The sequence below is a fragment of the Kogia breviceps genome, chromosome 11 (genome assembly GCF_026419965.1).
Source record: "Kogia breviceps isolate mKogBre1 chromosome 11, mKogBre1 haplotype 1, whole genome shotgun sequence".
Lineage (NCBI taxonomy): Eukaryota > Metazoa > Chordata > Mammalia > Artiodactyla > Physeteridae > Kogia > Kogia breviceps.
In genome coordinates, this window is record NC_081320.1 from 23,549,888 (window position 1) to 23,576,021 (window position 26,134).

Sequence of the window (26,134 nt, forward strand, 5' to 3'; positions counted from 1 at the left end):
GTATAAATACAGCGGTATGCAATTCTTTATCTTGCAATCAAAGTTATAGCGGTTGGTCATACGGCAATAGTTTTGCAAATAAATATGTAAACCAAATATAAAATGATAAAATCCCCCAACCCAAACTGTACAACTCAAATAGTCCTAAAGTTTCTTTTCTCACTTAACTCTTGTTGAAATTTTCAACCTTGAGAATGGCACTCTTACCTAAAACAAAAGGCTCTCAGCTATTAGGAATAAATCATATAACTCACAGCTAACTAGCAGGTAACAAAGAAAGAAAATATGTCTAAAATAAAATTGACTGCTTATGTACAAATTTAAGCATTAATTGTAATAATATACACACATTTAAAACCTTTACAAGCATACATTAAAAACTCATTTTCCTGGGACTTCCCTGGTGGTCCAGTGGTTAAGAATCTGCCTTCCAATGCAGGGGACACAGTTTCGATACCTGGTCGGGGAACTAAGATCCCACATGCTGCAGGGCAACTAAACCCTCAACTACTGAGCCCACATGCTCTGGAGCCGATGTATCACAACTAGAGAAGCCTGCGCACCACAACGAAGAACCAGTGCAGCCAATAAATAAATAAATAAATATGGTGCTTGTATGATATATCTTTAAAAAACAAAACCAAACCTCATTTTCCCAACTAGATATTTTTCTTGGTGACAGGAGACACTATTCTTCAAAACAAACTACAGGTGGAGCCCCAAACCTCAGATTTATCTCAATGTTACTAGTTTTACTGTAGCCTTCTCAACAACTTCATCATAAGGTAATTCCAACTCCAACTGAAAAGGAACATAATTTCTATGCATTCATAATATACACATGTGTCATACATATATTTTTGTCCCCATTGCTTTGCACAGTGACCCTTAGAGATTAAACACTCATTTTCAATACAATTTTATTGGCATTGTGACATTAAAAAGTTAGTCTTATGTCCTTTGCTAGGCAAAGAACAGTTGTCTACTACCTCAGGCCAACAATTTTGTGTAGAAAGTAACATAAACACACTGAAATTTTCAGAAGGAGCTTTCTTTTCCCTGATTTAGAAACCCTGGTAAGTTTAGCCAGGTTTTCAGATCAGCAATCCCTCTTTGAATGTTGGATTTATGTGGGTGTGATAGAGGGGCTATCTGACAGGAAAATCCTACTCAAAATCAAAATAGTAGTTCTTTCATAAGATTCAAAATTTTAAGTTAATAAGACAATGAGGCAGAAGATCTTTTTTATTATAGCAACTATTTTTAGAGTTTAAAGAAATTGTGGGTATTCTTCTGGACAGCAGTAGGACAAAACAATTCAATTACTGGGTAATACAATCAGACTCCAAAGCAAATGGGTTTCTATTTCAGTTTTAAAGCATTTAGTACTTGTTAAGCACACCCATTTATGAAATAGTATGTGTAGATAAATAGAAAAGTACTTGACAATTTTGCAGTGGTCAAAAGCAAGCAAATTCATTGATATTATATAGTGATCAAGAAAAATGCATATTGATATATTTCTAGACAATCTTAAATATTAAACTTTGTTCTTTAGTCTACTAATATTTTTAAAAATTTATAAAGCTGAATACTATACATTGAAGCAGGGACAAATTCAAATGTAATATTTAACAAAATTCAGACTAGAAATTGAAACAGCTTTAAATATTAAAACATTTAACGAGGGCTTCCCTGGTGGCGCAGTGGTTGAGAATCCGCCTGCAGATGCAGGGGACACGGGTTCATGCCCCGGTCCGGGAAGATCCCACATGCCGTGCAGCGGCTGGGCCCGTGAGCCACGGCCACTGAGCCTGCGCGTCTGGAACCTGTGCTCCGCAACTGGAGAGGCCACAACAGTGAGAGGCCCGCATACCACAAAAAAAAAAAAAAAAAAACGAATATTATGATGACCAAGAACTAATAATATTGCTAAACTAAAACAAATGTGCACCTGCTTCTTATGTGATGGTAACCCCATCAACAGAATCAGTTTATCCATGAAAACATAGAGAAAAATTTCTAGTAACAAGATGATGAAGTCTCTTAATGAAGCTATGAAAGCCTTTCAGTTTGAAAAGAAAATAGTTGTAGAAGATATGCTTTTCAAATTTACGGGTAAAATTTTGTTGTAACATATGCTAAAAATAATTAATGATTTAACCAGTATTCAAAAAAGAACGTGAGGGGCTAAAGTGGTTTGCTAAAGTTTACAAAATGAAATTTACTTTTAGATCCTACTAGTGGAAACCACTAGAATGCTTGCTCCCCAAATACTCTTCCTCTGAAAACCTTGCCACTAACAAGGATGGACCCTAACAGCCAATGAGTCTAATGTGACCTACCTCTCTGGCCACAAAGATTTAAAACAGAACTGGACATTGAGTTTCTGAATGTGGCAATGAACAAAATTAAGGTGAAATCAAGAGCTGAGACTTGAGTAATTTCTAAGAAATAAGGGAATGGAAATTCAGAGATGTCTATGTATGTCTATGTATGTCTTCCACATAGAGAAGACCCGAGGATATGTATTTAGCAATAAAAATAAAAGTAAAAACACAGCTCATCTCCTGGTTTTCCAATGACTTAGTAGTATATATAGGGCATTGATAGACTGGTGGGATAGTGTTCAACACCCAATCAATTCTGAGAAAGCTCATACAGTTTTCTCCAGAGAACTGGGACAAGGTAGCTTTTTAGGACTGACATAATCATTTAACATACCTCACAAATGTGAAGAACATGAAGGCATGGGGCAAGCATGAAAGTTGCCAGTCTAATTCCAATAAATGTATGATTTATGTAATAGATTTTATCTGATTCCATACTTTCTAAGCTTTTATAAGGGATGTTGTATTACAACTTGTGTAGCCTTTCACATGGTGGAATGCATCGGTGGTTAGTGCAGACATTTTAGGTTAGCGCAGACATTTACTGTGTCTGCGCTAACCTAAAAATGAAAGTTAGCTCAGTCTTTGGGTCCTTTAACTATTTGTTTCCCTTTTCTTCCCCGTTGGTTTTGTTTTACCAAAGTGGCCACCGCCCCGCTCTCTCCTCATTGGTGGGTTTTTCCGCAGGTGGCAGCTCTAGCCCCGCCCACCAGTCACCGCCCCTTGCCCTAAGTTCTTGAGAATTAACCGATAGACCAGAAGGAGGGGGCGGAGTGGGCGCCGGATGTGACGTTTCCGGAAGCGCCGAGTGTCGTCCGCGGGGACAGGTGGGGAAGGGTCCCAGGAGTATGGTGGGGCCGGGCAGCTGAGCGTGGTCGGACTCTGGCGGGGAGCGGCCACCGTGAGTGTGGAGCCTGCAGCCTTCTCCTCCCCGCGCCCCTTGCCCGGCCTGCCGCGCGCGAGGGCCCTGACGGCTCCGGTCCCCAGCCGGGCCCAGCGCGTCCCCTCCTACCGCACGCAAAAGACCCGAAAACCTTAGCTGATTTTGCCGGGTCTTGACAACTTGGGCTTGAGTGCCTTCGAGAAGGGGGCCTCACGCAGTTGTCAGGAGGTCCGTCTCCACTGTATACGCCCCCTTCGCTCATTCCTGCTACTTCCATTCGCCTCCTCCTCATCTTTCCCCCTTGGTTCTTTACGCCACCTTCCCACCTTCTTTACGGATACTGCATCTCCTCCCTGGAGTGTTGCTCAGCCTTGTAGCTCTGGGCACCACTTCCTGGCCTCGGGAGGGGGTTCCATTCTCTACCAAAAGATCCTCTACCAAGAGGGACTGAAGAGCAACAAGCTTGCTCTGCTTCAAATAGCTTTGATGGGCTTTGCCCCGAGTTTACTAATTAGACAACTTGGGGAGGTTTTAGATTTGCTAGTAGCTTTCTGAGCCCCTAAAAAAGCTTCCACAGGAGATGGAATGTCTCCACATCCCTGGTAGTCCCCACAACTTTTGTACTATTAGGGTGTTTGAGAAGAAGGTTGGTGGAGGAAGTGTGACCTAGAGATAGAATTGGCCCGAAAAAGACCATCTCTGAGGGAGGGGTTGGAATGGAAAACAAAAGCAGTGGATAGACAAATGAAACTGAAATGTCAGGATTTCTGGGCAGATAAGAATCCTGACTGAAGCAAAAGATCTCTGTTGGGAATGAGTAAGGTTTAAGATTGAAAGGACAAAATGAGGCCAGTTGACACAGGGCCTTGAATTCCAAAATCTACAGTAGCTTGTATATTCTACAAGCATATTCTACAAGTATATTCTACAAGCATGCTGGTTAGGATGTGCTGTAATTCAGTATGTGTCAAGAAAGATTATAGAATGACTGCAATCTGAGACCCAAGGAGGGAAAACTTCCAGGGTTTTTTGTTGGTTTGTTTTTTGCATTTCAAGTTACCTTTGTGTCCTTTTGTTATTCAAAGAGTACTTAGTCTTTGAAGATAGATTTAATAAATTGTTTTCTAGATCTAAATTCCTTGCCCTGAAATGGTGAATGATGTTGTAGATTGACTGGAATAGTGGTTTCATGAGCAGAGTTAGGATTATGAGCATTAATTCCACACCATTTCCTCTAACTAACCATGCGCTCAAGTCAGTTACCCTCAGGTTAAATGATCAGCTTGAAATCACTTATCATCATGAAAGTTCATTGAGTATACTCTGCCAGGTACTGGGGTGGATGGAGCTGGGAGGAGAGAGAATGGAAAACATTTAAGATACTGTCCTTCTTTTTATGATGCCAAGGGCAGGGCTACCTAATGACATGGAATGATTAGCATGAAGAGAGAATTGAACCCCTGTGGCTCATTATACTTATACTGTTTGTACCACCTAATTATGGTGCAGGGATTATGGATTTTTGAGTCTGCCAATCCTTTTGTCCTTGTGATATGGGCTTCCTTGAGTGTCTCAGGCTTCTTGTGGGAAAGAGACCTTTTTTGATATGAGCTACAGCATGTGGTATTTTTCTCTTAATTTCTTTGCAAGGTGGAGGTTTGTGGGAAAAACACAGGGTATTAGGCTGTTCTCGGCTGATGGGGGCCTTGGTGTTGATGCCATCTTTTTTTTTTTTTTTTTTCTGTTTCAGAACTTCTTGGTCCTGATGTCTGACCGTGGAGATGTGAGCCTCCCACCCGAAGACCGGGTGAGGGCTCTCTCCCAGATGGGTAGCGCAGTGGAGATAAACGAAGACATTCCACCCCGTCGGTACTTCCGCTCTGGAGTGGAGATTATCCGAATGGCATCTATTTACTGTGAAGAAGGCAACATTGAACATGCGTTCATCCTCTATAACAAGTATATCACGTAAGACGCCTCCAGTTTCCTTTTTCTTTTCCGGTGACTGATGCCTCACTCATTCTGTCCTTGTGCTCGTTTATTTCAGCTCAGAATTGCTAAAACTAGAGAACTTTACAGCATAATTATCATTAATCATTTTTGCTAGAAGCTCCTACATATTGGCTGTCCTTGACATTCAAAGACATGAGTACTGAAAGTGTTGTTTTCATGACTCAGTAATTTCATGAGTAAGAGACCTAGCTCTTTGGCTTGTGCCCACATGGCCCAGCTGTTAGGCAAGAAAGTTGGTGTTTAAACTATACATGTTTTGTATTGATGAATGTTTTTCGCTGTCCTCTCTCTATGAAGACAGCCAATCAGAGAATTATTGTTGAGGTTTAACAGAGCCAAAATTCCTCACCTCTGCTTATTTTGTAGCAAATTGAATGACTCAAGAAAAAGGTTTTTTCTTAACCTTTATCATAAGCATAAAAATCATCAAATAAGTATTGATCACCTACAGTTTGTATAGCTCATCATAAGACCTTTCCCTTGAGTTGCTTAGCCTCTTGCAGCATAAATTGAAGATTTCAGTTCAGTTAACAGGAACAATTGCTAAAGCCCCAGTGATATTGGAAAAGATGTCTAATTTAGGAAGGGAATAATTTTAAAGGGTCTCACTTATAATTTCTAGTTTTGTTCTTTCATGATACCAGGATCTTAAAATAATAATAATTACAGTGTATTTGTATGGCTCTTAAATAGTTTGTAGAGTATTTCACCTGCATTGTTTCACTTGATCTTCACAGTTCTGCGTACATTGAGTAAGGCACATCGTCCTCCCATTCTGCATATGAGGAAACACCCTCTGGGTTTAGTGGTAGGCTTTGTTCCACAGTTTGGAGTGACAAAACCTGAATTTTCTTAACTCTTAATTCAGGATTCATTCTACAACATAGGTCCTGTTCTTTTTGTTTTCTTTTTGGTAATGTTTCATGAATTGAAGGTAGTCTTTTGAGATCATAGTCTTGAGCCACACTAATTTTTGGTTATTTTTTGTTGTTTTTGAATAGGTAACATGTACGTGTAGTACAGAATTCAGAAGACACAAAAGGGTATATATTTAAGAACTAAATCTCCCTACCACTCCTCTTTTCCCCGAAACCTTTAGCTCCCCTCCCCAGAAACAAGCACTCTTATTAGTTTCTTATATGTTCTTCCAGAGATGATGTATGCCCATCAATTATATGATATTAAGTTTTTGATCACATGCCACTCTAAAGCAGAGTCTGTCAACTTTGGTGTTAATGACATTTGGGGTTGAATAATTCTTTGTTGTGGGGAGTGTTCTGTGCATTGTAGCATGTTTAGCAGCATCTTTGGTCTCTCTGCTCGCTAGATGCCAGTAGAACCCTTTACCCCCAAGTTATGACAACCCAAAATGTCTCCAGACATCAACTAATGTTTTTTAAGAGGCAAAACTGACCCAGTTGAGAACCAGTACTCTAAAGAAGAGTAGGTGTAAGAGTGGATTGCCTAGAATTCATACTGTAATTTTAGAATGGAGAAAAGGGACTGCTACTGTTTCGGTTTTAAGTTTAGAAATAGTGTCTGTTTCCTCAGAGATCTTGCATCCATCCATACCATAATGTCCTGTTATGTGGCCTCAATGTTGATAACGTTTTGTGGAATTATAATTATATTTCTGCCTCTCTTTGCTTGTATGGTTTTTCATTCCTAGGCACAATGGGCACACAATTTATTTTCCTGAGAAGTTTCTTTGGCTATTGTCCCTCTCTTCATATACTGTGCTGCTGGTAGAATTAGTATTCTTGTATATTTCCAGTAATCTTGTAGATAGTTCTCTCAGAATGAGGGGCACAATTCTTTTGGGAAATCATAGTTGAGAAAGTTCATTAGAATCATGGAGTCACTCTACCAGGTATTTTCTGAAGGTCCCTCTGTGTCTTGTTATCCCACATAGAAAGTGCTTTGAGGGTGAGGACCATATTCATTCAAGAAATATATATTACATATACCTACTGTCTACTTGATACTGCAGTAGGTCCTGAATACATAGTAAGTAAAATGGTCCCTGCCCTTATTCTACTTATGGGAGAAGACAGTATACAGGTAATCAAATAAATATACAGTTCACAAAATAGGGAAAATGCTGTGGAAGCAACAGAGAGTGCTGGGACAGGGAATAACCAAGGTTATCTAATTAAATAGAGTAATGTCTATCTGAGAAGGTAAGATTTAAACTGAGACTTGAAGGATGCCATAGAGTTGGTCATTCCAAAAGCGTAAAGCAGAGCATTTAAAACAGATACAGCTGTGTATTCAGAAGCTCTCAGGTAGGAAAGACCTTAGTGTGTTCTGAGGATTGAAAGATCATTGTGTTTGGAGTGTAGCAAGTGAAGAGGGAGAATGACCACAGATGAAGTTGGAGAGGCAGGCGGAGCCAAATCATGCAGGATCTTATAGGCCACAGTGAGGAGTTTACATTTTATCTTGAGAGCAGTGAAAGCCATTGAAAAGTTTTAAGTGAGGTTGTGACCTAATCTTACTTACATTTTAAAAATACAAATTTTGGCTGCTATGTGGTAACTGGTGGAGGGAGTGTCAAGAGAGAGGCTGGTAGGTTGAAGGAACATGGTGGACTGGAAAGGAGCAGATGGATTTGGTATTCTGGAGGTAGAGTCCATGGAACGTACTGATAATTTGGGAAAGAAGATGGTATCAAGATTGACCTCAGTTTCTGCCTTGAGTAACTTAGGATTTGCTGGTCCCTTTATTGAGATGGGGAGAGTGGTGTTGAAAAGGGGTTGGGTAATGGGAAGATTCAAGAGTTCAGGCCTGGGTTTTTGACGTGTTAAGGTGTAAAGTTTAAGTTATCTGTGAGATATCCAAGTAGAGATGTCCAGTAGGAGGTTGGATGTAGCGGTCTGAACTCAGAGGAGAGGTCTCAGTTGGAGATACAAGCCCAGGAGTACTCAACATATAGTTGGTTCTGAAGCCATGAAAACTGCTGAGACCTTGTAGTGCAGTGGTTCTTAATCTGGGATCCAGGAACCCACAGGGATTCATTGATAAAATTCAGGATCCATGAACTTGGTTGGGAAAAACTTTTCTTGTTTTTACAAATCTCTAACTGAAATTTAGCACTTTCTTTAATTTTGAATATAGGCGTCAAACCACAGTATTATTAATATTTGTAGTTTTGTCATCAGTAGAAATCAAGATATTTTCATATTAAATTATGATTGTTGCTGATATCTCAAAATAACATTTATACTTATCACTACTTCAGAATTACAGTACAGAGTTATTAAACCCACAACTACATCCTGTTTTTTAATGTATTAACAATGCATGAATAAGTAAGCACATATCACAATTTTTTAATATTTTGAAAACTGCATTACAGTAGAATTGGGCTTTTTGTAATATTTCATAATTTATATTATATCTTTAAAAAATTATTCTGAGAAGGGTCCATAGGCTTCATTAGATGCCAGAACAATCCATGGCGTATTAAAGTATCAAGAAACCTTTCCTTGAAGGAAGGTTCGAGAAGTAGGAAGAAATCTAGGAAATCCATCACTTTGTCATGGGAGCCAAAAGAGGTTAGTATTTGCAGGACAGTGGCCAGCTGTGTCAGATGGGCAAGGATTTTGGTTTGATGTCATGACTTGATCAGTTATCTTGATAAGCAATTTCACTGGAAGGATTAAAGATTGGAGTGGGTTGACAGGTGAAGGGACAGTAAGAGAGTAGAGACTGTGAGTATAGTCCAGAGATTGGAGAACTTTTTCTGTAAAAGGGCCAGATAGTAAGTTTTTTTTAATCATCTTTATTGGAGTATAATTGCTTTACAATGTTGTGTTAGTTTCTGCTGTATAACAAGGGGAATCAGCTATACATATACATGTATCCCCATATCCCCTCCCTCTTCCGTCTCCCTCCCACTCTCCTTATCCCACCCCTCTAGGTGGTCACAAAGCACCGAGCTGATCTCCAACTGCTTCCCACTAGATGTCTGTTTTACATTTGGTAGTGTATATATGTCCATGCCACTCTCTCGCTTCGTGCCAGCTTACCCTCTGCCTCCCCGTGTCCTCAAGTCCATTCTTTACGTCTACGTAGAGACTAACCCTTGGGACCGGAAAGTAGTGGTCTATTTAGTGGACATATCGCTGCCAGACACAGATGTCTGGATTCATGATTTTATGTCAGAGTATCTGGTAGAGCTATCAAAAGTGAATTAATCACTGCTTCTGAGACCTTGACAACTGATTCAGATTTTTTTTAGCAATAACGAAATGTAGTAGGCTTTAAAAAAAAAATCTTACCTCTGCTACATGGCTCTGACTGCTCTGGGGGATTGAAAAGAATATGCGTATGTTTGATGAAAGATATTTAACAAGTTTTGTTTTAACAGAGTTGACTTTTCGAAGAAAATTGCACTTGAATTATTACTATAATATTAGAATAAAAATGTTTATCAATTTAAAAAAATGTTCAAACTTTTTTATTCGTGTCCTGCCCCTAGTTCTTCAGAACCATTTTTTTTTTAGATTCCATATATATGTGTTAGCATACGGTATTTGTTTTTCTCTTTCTGACTTACTTCACTCTGTATGACAGACTCTAGGTCCATCCACCTCACTACAAATAACTCAATTTCGTTTCTTTTTATGGCTGAGTAATATTCCATTGTATATATGTGCCACATCTTCTTTATCCATTCATCTGTCGATGTACACTTAGGTTGCTTCCTTGTCCTGGCTATTGTAAATAGAGCTGCAGTGAACATTTTGGTACGTGACTCTTTTTGAATTATGGTTCTCTCAGGGTATATGACCAGTAGTGGGATTGCTGGGTCATATGGTAATTCTATTTTCAGTGTTTTCTTTGTTTGTTTTTGTTTTTTTGCAGTACACGGGCCTGTCACTGTTGTGGCTTCTCCCGTTGTGGAGCACAGGCTCCAGACGCTCAGGCTCAGCGGCCATGGCTCACAGGCCCAGCCACTCCGCGGTATGTGGGATCTTCCTGGACCAGGGCACGAACCTGTGTCCCCTGCATTGGCAGGCAGACTCTCAACCACTGCGCCACCAGGGAAGCCCTATTTTTAGTTTTTTAAGGAACCTCCATACTGTTCTCCGTAGTGGCTGTATCAATTTACATTCCCACCAACACTGCAAGAGGGTTCCCTTTTCTCCACACCCTCTCCAGAATTTATTGTTTGTAGGTTTTTTGATGATGGCCATTCTGCCTGGTGTGAGGTGATACCTCACTGTAGTTTTGATTTGCATTTCTCTAATGATTAGTGATGTTGAGCATCCTTGCATGTGTTTGCTGGCAATCTGTATATCTTCTTTGGAGAAATGTCTGTTTAGGTCTTCTGCCCATTTTTGGATTGGGTTGTTTGGTTTTTTTTGATATTGAGCTGCATGAGCTGCTTGTATATTTTTGAGATTAATCCTTCGTCAGTTGTTTCATTTGCAAATATTTTCTTCCATTCTGAGGGTTATCTTTTTGTCTTGTTTATGGTTTCCTTTGCTGTGCAAAAGCTATTAAGCTTCATTAGGTCCCATTTGTTTATTTTTGTTTTTATTTCCATTTCTCTAGGGGGTGGGTCAAAAAGGATCTTGCTGTGATTTATGTCATAGAGTGTTCTGCCTGTGTTTTCCTCTGAGAGTTTGATAGTGTCTGGCCTTACATTTATGCCTTTAATCCATTTTGAGGTGTTTTTTTGTTTGTTTGTTTGTTTGCGGTACGCGGGCCTCTCACTGTTGTGGCCTCTCCCAGTGTGAAGCACAGACTCCGGACGCACAGACTCAGTGGCCATGGCTCACGGGCCCAGCCGCTCCATGGCATGTGGGATCTTCCCAGACCGGGGCATGAACCCGTGTCCCCTGCATCAGCAGGCAGATTATCAACCACTGTGCCACCAGGGAAGCCCTTGAGTTTATTTTTGTGTATGGTGTTAGGGACTGTTCTAATTTCATTCTTTTACATGTAGCTGTCCAGTTTTCCCAGCACCACTTATTGAAGAGGCTGTCTTTTCTCCATTGTATATTCTTGCCTCCTTTATCAAAGATAAGGTGACCATATGTGCGTGAGTTTATCTCTGGGCATTCTATCCTGTTCCATTGATCTATATTTCTGTTTTTGTGGAAGTACCATACTGTCTTGATTACTGTAGCTTTGTAGTATAGTGCGAAGTCAGGGAGCCTGATTCCTCCAGCTCCATTTTTTGTTCTCAAGATTGCTTTGGCTATTCGGGGTCTTTTGTGTTTCCATACAAATTGTGAAATTTTTGTTCTAGTTCTGTGAAAAATGCCATTGGTAGTTTGATAGGGATTGCACTGAATCTGTAGATTGCTTTGGGTAGTAGAGTCATTTTCACAATGTTGATTCTTCCAATCCAAGAACATGGTATATCTCTCCATTTGTTTGTATCATCTTTAATTTCTTTCATCAGTGTCTTTTAGTTTTCTGCATACAGGTCTTTTGTCTCCTTAGGTAGGTTTATTCCTAGGTATTTTATTCGTTTTGTTACAGTGGTAAATGGGAGTATTTCCTTAATTTCTCTTTCAGATGTTTCATCACTAGTGTATAGGAATGCAAGAGATTTCTGTACGTTAATTTTGTATCCTGCTACTTTACCAAATTCATTGATTAGCTCTGGTAGTTTTCTGGTAGCATCTTTAGGATTCTCTATGTATAGTATCATGTCATCTGCCAACAGTGACAGTTTTACTTCTTCTTTTCCTATTTGGATTCCTTTTATTTCTTTTTCTTCTCTGATTGCTGTTGCTAAAACTTCCAAAAGTATGTTGAATAAGAGTGGTGAGCGTGTGCAACCTTGTCTTGTTCCTGATCTTAGTGGAAATGGTTTCAGTTTTGTCACACTTGAGAACAATGTTGGCTGTGGGTTTGTCACATATGGCCTTTATTATTTGAGGTAAGTTCCCTCTATGCCTACTTTCTGGAGAGTTTTTATCATAAATGGGTGTTGAATTTTGTCAGAAGTTTTTTCTGCATCTATTGAGATGATCATATGGTTTTTCTCCTTCAGTTTGTTACTATGGTGTATCACATTGATTGATTGGCGTATATTGAAGAATCCTTGCATTCCTGGGATAAACCCCACTTGATCATGGTGTATGAACCTTTTACTGTGCTGTTGGATTCTGTTTGCTAGTATTCTGTTGAGGATTTTTGCATTTATGTTCATCAGTGATATTGGCCTGTAGTTTTCTTTCTTTGTGACATCTTTGTCTGGTTTTGGTATCTGGGTGATGGTGGCCTCGTAGAATGAATTTGGGAGTGTTCCTCCCTGTGCTGTATTTTGGAAGAGTTTGAGAAGGATAGGTGTTAGCTCTTCTCTAAATGTTTGATAGAATTCACCTGTGAAGCCATCTGGTCCTGGGCTTTTGTTTGTTGGAAGATTTTTAATCACGTTTTCAATTTCAGTGCTTGTGATTGGTCTGTTTATATTTTCTCTTTCTTCCTGGTTCAGTCTTGGAAGGTTGTGCATTTCTTAGAATTTGTCCATTTCTTCCAGGTTGTCCATTTTATTGGCATAGAGTTGCTTGTAGTAATCTCTCATGATCCTTTGTATTTCTTCAGTGTCAGTTGGTACTTCTCCTTTTTCATTTCTAATTCTATTGATTTGAGTCTTTTACCTTTTTTTCTTGATGAGTCTGGCTAATGGTTTATCAATTTTGTTTATCTTGTCAAAAAACCGGCTTTTAGTTTTATTGATCTTTGCTATCATTTCCTTCATTTCTTTTTCATTTATTTCTGATCTGATCTTTATGATTTCTTTCCTTCTGCTAACTTTGGGGTGTTTTTGTTTTACTTTCTCTACTTGCTTTAGGTGTAAGGTTAGGTTGTTTATTTGAGGTTTTTCTTGTTTCTTGCAGTAGCATTGTATTGCTATAAACTTCCCTCTTAGAACTGCTTTTGCTGCATACCACAGGTTTTGGGTCATTGTGTTTTCATTGTCATTTGCTTCTAGGTATTTTGTTGATTTCCTCTTTGATTTCTTCAGTGATCTCTTGATTTTTAGTAGTGTATTGTTTAGCCTCCATATGTTTGTACTTTTTACAGTTTTTTCCTGTAATTGATATCTAGTCTCATAGCACTGTGGTCAGAAAAGATACTTGATACAATTTTGATTTTCTTAAATTTACCAAGGCTTGATTTGTGACCCAGTATATGATGTATCCTGGGGAATGTTCCATTAGCACTTGAGAAGAAAGTGTATTCTATTGTTTTTGGATGGAATGTCCTATAAATATCAATTAAGTCCATCTTGTTTGATATATCATTTAAAGCTTGTGTTTCCTTATTTATTTTCATTTTGGATGATCTGTCCATTGGTGAAAGTGGGGTGTTAAAGTCCCCTACTATTATTGTATTACTGTCGATTTTCCTGTTTTATGGCTGTTAGCCTTTGCCTTACGTACTGAGGTGCTGCTATGTTGGGTTCATAAATACTTAACAATTGTTATATCTTCTTGGATTGATCCCTTGATCATTATGTAGTTGCCTTCTTTGTCTCTTGTAATAGTCTTTATTTTAAAGTCTATTTTGTCTGATATGAGAAGTGCTACTCCAGCTTTCTTTTGATTGCCATTTGCGTGGAATATCTTTTTCCTCACTTTCAGTCTGTATATGTCCCTAGGTCTGAAGTGGGTCTCTTGTAGACAGCATATATACGGGTCTTGTTTTTGTTTCCATTCAGCTAGTCTATGTCTTTTGGTTGGAGATTTTTTTTTTCTTTACTCATTCAACAAATATTTATTGACTATATGTGACAGGTCACTTGGGATATCACAATGAACAAAACAAAGTCTTAACTCTCATGGAGCTTTTATTCTAGTGTTGGAGACAGATAATAAAAATATATTTTTCAAGTGGTGATAAGTGCTATGAAGCAAAGAAGGAAGCAGAGTGACTGAGAGGTTCTGTTCAATATAGGGCAGCCAGAGAATGTGACAATTGCTTTGTTAATATTAACAGTATTAATCAATATTGTGCAATAAAATAATCAACTATTAAGCACTTTTTTTGGTGCCTACAAGTATAAAAATAGCAATATTTGAGTACTTCTAGTGCCAGGCATTATTTAACTTACCCTTACAACAAATCTGAGGTAGGTATTATTATTATTTCTAATTTACAGTAGGCAAAAGTGAGCCTTAGAGAGGCTGTTTCAGTTATCTATTGCTGTGTAACAAAGCAACTCAAAGTTACCGACCCAAAACAACAACTTATTTGGTCAGGGCTTGATGGGGCCAGCACATTGGCTCACATGGATGGCTTGACTGGAGCTGAAGGATGCACTTCCAAGGTGGCCTCATAAATATGGTTGGTAAGTTGGTTCTGTAAACTGGAAGCTTAGCTGGGACCACTGGCAAGGGGCTTCACTTATCTTCCACATGGCCTCTCCAAATAGCAAGTTTGGGCCTCTCACAGCATGGTGGTCTCAGTGTACTTAGACTTCTTAAATGGCCACCCTAGGGCACAAATGTGGGAGCTACCAGGCCTTCTTATTACCTGGACTCAGAAGTCTCAGAATGTTTTTCTTGCCATATTCCATTAGTTAAAGGTCACAGAGCCAGCCTAGATTCAAGAGGAGGGACTACTCAGGGTCATGAATGCCAGGAGGCATTGTTCACTGGGGGCTACCAATGTAATTGAATACTACAGTTTGCCCTTTGGTCTCTAATGATTTATGTTCCTCCTACATGTACAATTATACTCACATATCCCAATACTCCCAAAAGTCTTGTTCCACTTTTACATTGGCTCAAAATCTAGGATCTACCTGGAATCTTAGCTCATGGTACTAAGCACCTCCCTGTATGCTTAGGCCAGAATCGCTCATTCTCCTTAATTCCTCTCACTTTCTCCTTCCATTTCAACCAAGCAACCTGTATCATTGACTTTACTTCCTAAATGTCTCCCTAATCCCTAATCCTAACCCTAATCAGTTCACTTCCTTCCTTTTCCACCTCCTCAATTCTAAGCTACCATAATTGCTACCTGCACTACGGTGAAACCTCCAGTTGTCTCCGTCATTCTCTCTTGCTCTTCCTTAATTCAGTGATTCTCAATGAGGGTTGATTTTGCCCCTTGGGGACATTTGGCAATGTCTGGAGACTTTGGTTGTCACAACTCCATGTATGAATACATCTAGCGTGGAGATGCCAAGGATGCTGCTAAGCATCCTATAATGTATAGGACAGCCCCCCACAACAAAGAATTACCCATTGCAAAGTGTCAGTAGTGCTGAGGTTGAGAAACCCTGCAATCTTTTCTTCACCAGGTAGCCAGAGGTCTTTTTCAAATGCAATCATGTCAACACTTAGCTGAAAAATCTTTGCAGCTCTTTCTACTGATTTTAGGTTAAGAATGTGAACCCCTTTTTTTCTGGTGCATAGGGTCCTCTGTAGGGTAGCCCCTACCAGGCTCTTTAGCCTCAGCTTGTGTACTCACCTCTTTGCTTTCTGTGCTCTAGCCACTTGGGCCTTCCTTCAGTCCTATACATATTGCATCTCACTATGGGAACTTACCCACGCTCTTGTCAGAATGCTCTCCCTCCTAACACCCCCCATCCTGACCCTAATTCTAACTGTAACAGAAGAACGAGTGCAGGTGTTGGGGGGAGCTGGCATCTGGGAGAGATCCAGAGGCTCCATATTGATGATTCTGGAGTGCTGAGTGAAGCCACTAAATATACCTCTCTGCTCTCCACTCATTATACAGAATCTTTTTTAAAAGGCATGATGGGACCCAGTGGGGAGGGTTGCAGCTGAATGGAGCAGTGAGGTGGGAGCCTGGCATTGCTGCCCTGAGAGGTGCACTGAGCAGTGCAGGCCCTGGTGGTTCCCAGGCTTTTGGTGCTCCCTACATGGGAATACAGTGATCCTGTCAGAAGCAGAGACTCCCAGGATCTTTGTTAACATTACCTGGTCTTTGGTTGGAGAATTTAGTCCATTTACATTTAAGGTATTTATCGATATGTATGTTCCTATTACCGTTTTATTAATTGTTTTGGGTTTGTTATTGTAGGTCTTTTCCTTCTCTTGTGTTTCCTGCCTAGAGAAGTTCCTTTAGCATTTGTTGTAAAGCTGGTTTGGTGGTGCTGAATTCTCTTAACTTTTGCTTGTCTGTAAAGGTTTTAATTTCTCCTTTGAATCTGAATGAGATCCTTGCTGGGTAGAGTAATCTTGGTTGTAGGTTTTTCCCTTTCATCACTTTAAATATGTCCTGCCGCTCCCTTCTGGCTTGCAGAGTTTCTGCTGAAAGATCACCTGTTAACCTTATGGGGATTCCCTTGTGTGTTATATGTTGCTTTTCCCTTGCTGATTTTAATATTTTTTGTTTGTATTTAATTTTTGATAGTTTGATTAATATGTGTCTTGGCATGTTTCTCCTTGGATTTATCCTGAATGGGACTCTCTGTGCTTCCTGGACTTCGTTGACTATTTCCTTTCCCATATTAGGAAAGTTTTCAAGTATAATCTCTTCAAATATTTTCTCAGTCCCTTTCTTTTTCTCTTCTTCTTCCGGGACACCTATAATTTGAATGTTGGTGTGTTTAACATTGTCCCAGAGGTCTCTCAGACTGTCCTCAATTCTTTTCATTCTTTTTTTTTCTCTATTCTGCTCTGCAGTAGTTATTTCCACTATTTTATCTTCCAGGTCATCTATCCGTTCTTCTGCCTCAGTTATTCTGCTATTGATTCCTTCTAGAGAATTTTAAATTTCTTTTATTGTGTTGTTCATCATTGTTTGTTTGCTCTTTAGTTCTTCTAGGTCCTTGTTAAACATTTCTTGTATTTTCTCCATTCTATTTCCAAGATTTTGGATCATCTTTACTATCATTACTCTGAATTATTTTTCAGGGAGACTGCCTATTTCCTCTTCATTTGTTTGGTCTGGTGGGTTTTTGCCTTGCTCCTTCATCTGCTGTGTGTTTCTCTGTCTTCTCATTTTGCCTAACTTACTGTGTTTGGGGTCTCCTTTTCACAGGCTGCAGGTTTGTAGTTCCCACTGTTTTTGGTGTCTGCCCCCAGTGGGTAAGGTTGGTTCAGTGGGTTGTGTAGGCTTCCTGGTGAAGGGGACTGGTGCCTGTTTTCTGGTGGATAGGGCTGGATCTTGTCTTTCTGGTGGGCAGGACTGCATCCGGTGGTGTGTTTTGGGGTGTCTGTGGCCTTATTATGATTTTAGGCAGCCTCTCTGCTAATGGGTGGGGTTTTGTTCCTGTCTTGCTAGTTGTTTGGCATGGGGTGTCCAGAACTGGAGCTTGCTGGTCATTGAGTGGAGCTGGGTCTTAGCGATGAAATGGAGATCTCTGGGAGAGCTCTCGCGGATTGATATTACATGGGGCGGGGAGGTCTCTGGTAGTCCAATGTCCTGAACTCAACCCTCCCACCTCAGAGGCTCAGGTCTGATACCTGGCTGGAGCACCAAGACCCTGTCAGCCACACGGCTCAGAAGAAAAGGGAGGAAAAAAAGTAAAAAGAATTTTAAAAATAAAATAAAGTTATTAAAATAAAAAAATTTTTTAAAATTATTAAAATTAAAAAATAATAAGTAATAAAAAAGAGAGCAACAAAACCAATAAACAAATCCACCAATGATAACAAGCCCTAAAAACTGTACTAAGATAAACATAAAAATCAGAAACTAGTCTGTCGCATACAGCAAACCCCAAAGTCTACAGTTGCTCCCAAAGTCCACGGCCTCAGTTTTAGGATGATTTGTTGTCTATTCAGGTACTCCACAGGTGCAGGGTACATCAAGTTGATTGTGGAGATTTAATCCACTGCTCCTGAGGCTACATGGAGAAATTTCCCTTTCTCTCCTTTGTTCGCACAGCTCCCGGGATTCAGCTTTGGATTTGGCCCTGCCTCTGCGTGTAGGTCACCCTCTGGCGTCTGTTCTTCACCCAGATAGGAGGGGGTTAAAGGAGCGGCTGATTAGGGGGCTCTGGCTCACTCAGGCTAGGGGGAGGGAGGGGTACAGAATGCAGGGCGAGCCTGTGGCGGCAGAGGCTGGTGTGACGTTGCACCAGCCTGAGGCGTGCCGGGCATTCTCCTGGGGAAGTTGTCCCTGGATCGCGTGGGACCCTGGCAGTGGCGGGCTGCACAGGCTCCCAGGAGGGGACGTGTGGATAGTGACCTGTGCTTGCACACAGGCTTCTTGGTGGCTGCAGTAGCAGCCTTAGCGTCTCATGCCCGTCTCTGGGGTCTGCGCTGATAGCGGCGGCTCGCACCCATCTCTGGAGCTCATTTAGGCGATGCTCTGAATCCCCTCTTCTCGCGCACCCCGAAACAATGGTCTCTTGCCTCTTAGTTCCAGACTTTTCCCGGACTCCCTCCCAGCTAGCCGTGGCGCACTAACCCCTTCAGGCTGTGTTCACCCTGCCAACCCCAGTCCTCTCCCTGGGATCCGACCTCCAAAACCCGAGCCTCAGCTCCCCGCCCCCGCCCGCCCTGGCGGGTGAGCAGACAGGCCTCTCGGGCTGGGGAGTGCTGGTCCGTACGGATCCTCTGTGCGGGAATCTCTCCGCTTTGCCCTCCGCACCCCTGTTGCTGCGCTCTCCTCCGTGGCTCCGAAGCTTCCCCCCTCCGCCACCCACAGTCTCCACCTGCAAAGGGCCTTGCTAGTGTGTGGACACCTTTCCTCTTTCACAGCTCCCTCCCACTGGTGCAGTTCCCATCCCTATTCTTTTGTCTCTGTTTATTCTTTTTTCTTTTGCCCTACCCAGGTACGTGGGGAGTTTCTTGCCTTTTGGGAATTCTGAGGTCTTCTGCCAGCATTCAGTAGGTGTTCTGTAGGAGTTGTTCCACATGTAGATGTATTTTTGATGTATTTGTGGTGAGGAAGATGATCTCCGTCTTACTCCTCTGCCATCTTGAAGGTCCTCCCTGTCAGTAGTTTTTCAGTCAGCGATTCTTTTTTTTTTTTCATTTCCTTCATGCTTAATCTAGTTTCATTTGCTCACAGGGTGCCCCGTGCAGAGGTCTTGCCCCCAGCACTTCAGACCAGAGCTCCTAGGGCAAAGTGGCTGCACCCAAAACCAGTAAATATTTTTGGCTTTGCAGGCAATTTGATCTCTGTTGCAACCTCTGCTTTCTGGTGTGAAAGCAAGCCATAGATAATACACGAATGAATGGGTGAGGCTGTGTTCCAATGAAACTTTATTTATAAAAACAGATGGCGAGCTAGATTTGACCCGCTAGCTGTAGTTTGCCAAGCCCTGGCATAGACAGCTCTTTGGAGAAGTTGGACAGGAAGTAAAGTGGAAAACTGAGGAAGTAATTGAAGGGGACAAGGAGTACATGAACGTATGTGTGCGTGTGCGTGTGCGTGTGTGTGTGTGTGTGTGTGTGTGTGTGTTTGTGTGTGTGTGTTTTAAGATGGGAGATTCTAGAGCATGCTTTTTGCTGATGGAAAGGATACTGTGGAGCAGGAGAGGTTAACGGTACAGAAAAGAGAGTTTCAGTGTGGAAATAAACTCTTATATAGGCAAGAGGGAGTAGGATTAACGGTACACGGATGCTTAAGAAGTTGATTTTTTTTCTGTGATTTGGTGTTGTGTGATATGAATATCAGTGTTAACAACAAGACCAATACGGGGAGTCTGTTCCTGTATGTGGTGTTCTGCTTATAGGACCATTTAACATGATGAATTAGGCCTAGAGGAGAGTTGAGTGAGAGGAGGGTAGAATGTGTTACTTAACTTGTTAGATTTGGGGTTTAATTTGGGACTTTGTTGGATTGGCTAGACCTGGATCAATAAATGTAGCTACCTTCATTTTTCCTGCAGATATCTTCAAGACCCTAACTCTGATTCTGTGAACTGACAAGCCCTAGGAGTTACAAAAAAACTTCTAGCTCAGTATTCTTGGTCAGTTTTTCTACCGCAGTTTACTTGGTATATTCCTGTCAGTTAACATCAGCTCACTTTGGCAGTTATTACACTGAGGAGAGAGGAGGGAAGAGGGTAGGCCTCTACCTCACCACTCTTCTGCCTCCCCCCCACTATTGAGTCATTGTTCTAGACCTTTTTGCATACTTTAACTCAGGATTTTAAAGGCATGTTTGTTCTTTTCCCTTGAGCAGTTCAGGCGTCTTAATGATCTCAAGCACATTTCCCCCCTCAGAGGTTTCCCCTACTGTAGGAATGCTTTGCCTTTTGCAGACCCCAGTATAGAAGAAGGATCTTCAACATATTAAATCAGTACATATTTTCTTGGTGAGCACAGACAGTAGTAATCCAGGCGGTGGATTCTTTCACAGCTTTTTATGGTCATCGACTAGGCTGCATAGAAGAGAGTTACAGAGGACTTAGGCAATTCCTGTCTGCTGTGTGAGCCCCCTACAACACAGACCTGCTTTCTGAAAATGGCCTGTCACCTGTGTTGAAAATGTTTACCACCAGGATTGGGGCTTATGGACTGAAGAGGGTTTTCATTTGTGCTAATGCGACTTTGCTGACTAACTTTTAAGATTGGAAGAAATTAGAGCCCTTAATACATCCATGTTATAGAATTTCTGCTTGACTTTTAAAATTATTTTTACACAAAAGTAATATTTGTCCATGATTAAAACAAATTTCTTTCAAACCATACAGCAAGGGAAATATTAAAGTGAAAAGAAAATTCCCATCTGCCAGAGGTGATCACTGTTATGTTTCTTGTGTGTTTATTTATGTGTTTGTTAAGAAAATATGCCCATGCAAACACATGGGCTCATGTCTTTATCCTTTTTTCTTAAAGCCTGAATGAGATCATACAATATATTATTTTCTACAATTTGCTTTCTTAACAGTCATATCTTTCCGCATCAGGACACATTGATCCAGCATCTCATTCTGCCTTAGGGCTGTTTCTTCTGCCTGGAACAGTCTGATCCCAGATATCGTCATGGCTTACTCTTCCAGTCCTTACTTAACTGCCACCTTCTCAGTGATGCCTTCCTTAGCTGCCCTATCTAAAAACTCAATCCCTTCCTTGTCACTTCTATTCCCCTTCCCTATTAGTGACTTTTTCCTAGCACTGATTATCTATAATACTTTTTATTTTGTCTATTGTCTGTTCCCCCACTGTAATGTACACTCTGTGGTGGGGAGGAGTTTGTGACTGTGACATTCACTGCCAAACCGCCAGCCTTTATAATAATTCCTGACCCCATAGTAGATGCTCAGTAAATATTTGTTGAAGCAAAGATTGAATGGTTATGTTGTTTTACCACATTTGGGTACACCATAATTTATTAAATAATCCCCTACTGATGGTAATTTAGGTTTTCAGGTTTCCCTACTTCTATGAACAATGCTGTATTGAACAGTCTTATACATATATTTTTGTATTATTATAGGATAAATTCATAGAGGTGGAGTTGTGAGTTTAAAGGATATACACATTTTAAATTTTGAATACTTGTCTCCCACTCCCCTTCCTCTCCTAAGGAAAAAGGTATTATCAAGTTACAGTCCTGCTAAGAGCGTGTAAGGATACCCATTTCTCTACGCCCTTGCCTACACTGATTGTAATCAACTTTTAAGCCTTTGCCAATCTGATAGATGAAAATGATATCTTAATTTGAATTTCTTTCATATATAAGTAAAGTTGAGTACCATTTTATATAATTATTTACCTTTTTATTTACTTTTCTGTGTATCTCTTTTTTTCTATTTTCCATTAGGTTGTTTTGCTTGTGTTTCACCAATGCATCTTTGTTTGCTTTGGTACATTTCCTGCCTGTAGACTGCAACCAGATATAACCCAGAGAACAGTATACATCTGGGCCACAGCTATTCTCTGCCTAGAAAATTTCTAACCCTGGTGTTAACATCTTCATCTCTTCTTCTTGCTCACGTTTTTATCTATTAGTAAAAACAATCATATAAACATATAGCAGATGTTGGCTATGTGCTAGGCACCGTGCTCAGCATTTTATTTATTTTTAAAAATCTATTTTAATGTCATAGCAGCCCTATCAGGTAGTACTAGTTTGTCTCTGTATATATAATTTATATATAGAGAGAAACTGAGGGATGGTGCTGGCGATCACACAGCTAGTAAGTGCTTAAAGCCAGGATTTGAACCTAAGCAGGGTGGCTCCAGAGCCTGCCCTCCTAACCATCAAGCTCTGTTGCCTCCAGTGTGGACAGTGGGTTATGCTGCCTATTCTGTTTTCAGGAGATGCTTCTGCCCATATGTCCCCATTCAGAAAATTGACTAGCAGTTACTGAAACAAGAGAAAGGTGTTCATGTTCAGGTCTGGGAGTTTTATCTTATAAGCTAGTTTTCATTACATGGTTCAAAATCGAAATAATAAAACAAAAGGTATATAGTGAAAATTTTCACTCCCACTCTTGTCTCATCTACTCTATTTCCCCTGTCCTCTATTTTTGCTAGTTTCTGTATATACTTCCTGTGTCACTTTATATACTTATAAACAAAATAAATGAATATATATACATGCACACAGGCATACCTTGTTTTATTGCACTTTGCAGATACTGCGTCTTTTACAAATTGAAGGTTTGTGGCAACCCTGCATTGTCAGATGATTCTTAGCATTTTTTAGCAGTAAAATATTTTAAAGTGTATATGTTTTTAGACCTAATGCTATAGCACACTTAATAGAGTACACTGTAGTGTAAACATAACTTCTTTATGCACTGAGAAATGAAAAAACTTATGTGATTCGCTTTATTGCAACATTTGCTTTATTACGGTAGTCTGGAACCGAACCCACAATATCTCTGAGGTGTGCCTATATATAATTTTCCCCTTTCTTACATATAAGGTAGCATGTTATATATACTTTTTTGCACTTTGTTTTTTCACTCAGCTCATCCAAAGGTTTTAAGACAATTTATTCATCAGATATTTTTTCAGTGTCTCTTTATACAAGGCACTGTGCTGGCTTTAGAGGAATATACAAAGAAGCATGAAACACAGAAATCTCTGGCCTCAGGGACTTTACAGTTCTTCAGACTGAGAGCATAAATGAAAATGAAGTAGGGTGTTTATATGACATGTTACTTTCTTGACTGATTGAGGCTTCAATACAAAGCACACTTAGCCTGCTGAAGGTAGTGAACGTGTACCTTGGTCTTTCGAGTTACTGAATAATAGGTCTCTTGAGCACAAGATCTATGCCTTATTTATCCTAATATCCTCTTCAGGACTTCATGGTTGAAAAATGAATCTGTGCTTGTTTTAAGTATAGACTTCAAGGAAACTTTTAATTCATTTTTCATGAACCCAAAGGACAATTTTTAGAATTGTTTTGATTTCGGAATTCATCCCTGCCTGAGGGGTCTTGTGAAATTGGATTGAAATGAAATTTTCATGTGCCTAATTAGAACAGAAGGAGGATGGCTCATCTATAGTGGGTGTGTTTTGGTGGGGATCTTCTTCTTTTCCCTTTACTAAGTCTTCCTCCTTTGTTTCCTCCTACCCATGGGCAGAAACTGAAAAAGAGTCAGTTAATCCCAACTACATAACAGTGTTTTGTGGCTGTGGGCAAGCTACCCTCAATTTATTTGTTTTGGGTCTCAGCTTGTGTTTATTACAACCTAATTCTATTGAAAGACATCTTTGTTCAGAACCCCTCCAACAGTTCTGGACATTCCAGGAACCATGAGGAGGCAGTATGATATAGTGGTTGAAAGAGTAGATTCTGGAACCGGCCTGCTGACATTGAATTCTGAACCCTCCATTTTGGCTATGACAAGTTACTGAACTTCTATTTATTTTCACCGTCCCCAAGTAGACATCATAAATGTTAAAGATCTATGAATTGATTCAGTTTATTTTTCCCACTGAGCTTTACAGCCAAGGACAAGAACTGAAAGAGGAAATCTAGCACTTATGTTTCTCTAAGCACTTTTCATCAGAGATCATAATGCACGTTACACATGTAACGTGCATATATTACACACATATAACACATGAACTGTCTAAGCATCTCAGTGCTTAATCTGGTGCAAGGAATATTCTTCTTTGACGGAACATGAATCCCAAAGAAGAAAAGCCAGCATTAAAGGTCACACAGAGTTAGAAGTAGTAATAGAATGTGGGTTTTCTCTTAGCCTCCTGTCCTTGGCTGCCAAACTGTTCTCCGAAGAATGATTTGTGAGAAGCCTTTTCCTTTGGAAGCCTGTTACTGTCACAACAAGAAAAGAATCTCTTTGGAGGTGTATTTTGGGGCACAGGATAGGCTTTTTCCTCCCCATCGTTTTTGTTGTAGGAGTCTGGTGCTGCTGCACATCTGATGTGGGAGAAGAGGGAGGTACTGTGTTGCTCTTTACAGGGCTAGAGACGAGTGGGGAACATGACCTGTCAGGGTGTGCGTGTTACCCCTTACCCCTGCATGCCTGGAAACCCATCAAGTAGTCTCTGCAGGGTAAGGGGGTTGCATTGCTTCAGAGTCTTTTGGACATTTGGACATCTTCTTTGCATCACAGTCAATCTGATCTGTTCCCTTAGGCTCTTTATTGAGAAACTACCAAAGCATCGAGATTACAAATCGGCTGTCATTCCTGAAAAGAAAGACACAGTAAAGGTGGGTCTTCACTTTAACTGTTGCCCATCTAAAAGCTTCAAAGAAGCACAGACTAACTCCAAAATATAAGTAGCAGTATCTGCATCTGAGCATCATATCCTGCAAATAGGAGATAAGGCCATTTCACTAGATCAGTTACGAAATATCAGGTATGGTATGGTAGGGGGTATTTTAAATTAAATTATTTAAATTTAAATTATTATTTAAATGTTTTTAGAAACATTGTTGCCATTGCCAACTTGACTTCAGTCTTTTTACTTCTCTACTTAATTAGCTGGCAATTGTTCTAATGCCCAGTTTTTGATTTTGTGTCTTAGAAATTAAAGGAGATTGCATTTCCCAAAGCAGAAGAGCTGAAAGCAGAACTGTTAAAACGATATACCAAAGAATATATAGACTATAATGAAGAAAAAGTGAGTATGTAATAGCAAAAAAAAAAAAAAAAAAGGAAATTATTTTGGTTTCTTAGGTTGTGACCTAGGATTCTAATAGATATTTCAGCAGATCTTGTGATTTTAATGTGATATTTTACTTTATTGGCAAAGACCAGAAACTCCAAAAAGGTGTTTAGGCTGAGGATTCTAATACAGATTTAGCCTGCTTATCTAAGAGGATGACTTGAGGGACAGAATATCTATTGCTTGTCTGCCATGTCTAGAGCTAGAACCTAAGAACAATGAAAATCGCACTAAAGTATAGGGTTTTTAGATCAGAGAATTTGGGGTATTTGATACACATTTGATTATATCCAACATAGGATATACCTGTTTATAATAATTGGGGGTTTTTTTCAAGCTATTTTCAAATGATTCTTGTTAGGAAGAGTCAGTTAAAACACATGAGAAGCTCTGAGACAGTATCATTGGTCTGTGTCAGATGAGAACACACACTGCAAGCACTTCCATATTTTTTTGTACACTCTACTGAATTCTGTTCTGGACTCTGATGTTGAAAATCAGCAGAGAGGTGAACAGCTATGTATTTCTAAGGTACCCAGTGAATGAAAACCTTCATGAAGGAGATTGTTACTTGACGTTTCTTAGTAGTTTAAAATGTCACTCTATATTGGACCAATCACCAGAAAAATTTCAGAGGCTTCATTCAGGGTTAAAATTCAATAGAGACCCCCAACATGGCAGTTGTAAGTTTGGATTTGGTTCTGTTTCACAGCCTTACTTGGGATACAGAATGTATACATGGCACACCAGAGGCTAAAATTGTATGATACAGATTATGAGGTGCAGGCAGTAAGTTGCCTTGAGATTTTGGTAAAGAAGAAAATGCATTAGTTAAAGTCATTGGGAAA

General features: G+C 40.1%; 1 protein-coding gene across 5 annotated transcripts in view; it reads left to right on the top strand.

Annotated features, from left to right (window-relative positions):
* The first annotated feature begins 3,115 nt into the window (after positions 1 to 3,115).
* The window catches only part of STAMBP (STAM binding protein), a 34,015-nt gene continuing 10,996 nt past the window's right edge, over positions 3,116 to 26,134 (top strand). The window contains exons 1-4 of one of the 5 annotated variants that reach the window (XM_059079874.2): positions 3,116 to 3,217; positions 5,024 to 5,241; positions 24,753 to 24,828; positions 25,146 to 25,241. In XM_059079874.2, the coding sequence (XP_058935857.1) occupies positions 5,039 to 5,241; positions 24,753 to 24,828; positions 25,146 to 25,241 (375 nt within the window). In that variant the 5' untranslated portion in view covers positions 3,116 to 3,217; positions 5,024 to 5,038. Of the gene's footprint in view, positions 3,502 to 5,023; positions 5,242 to 24,752; positions 24,829 to 25,145; positions 25,242 to 26,134 lie in introns of all 5 variants that reach the window. The other 4 variants (XM_059079878.2, XM_059079875.2, XM_059079877.2 and 1 more) reach the window with 4 other exon arrangements.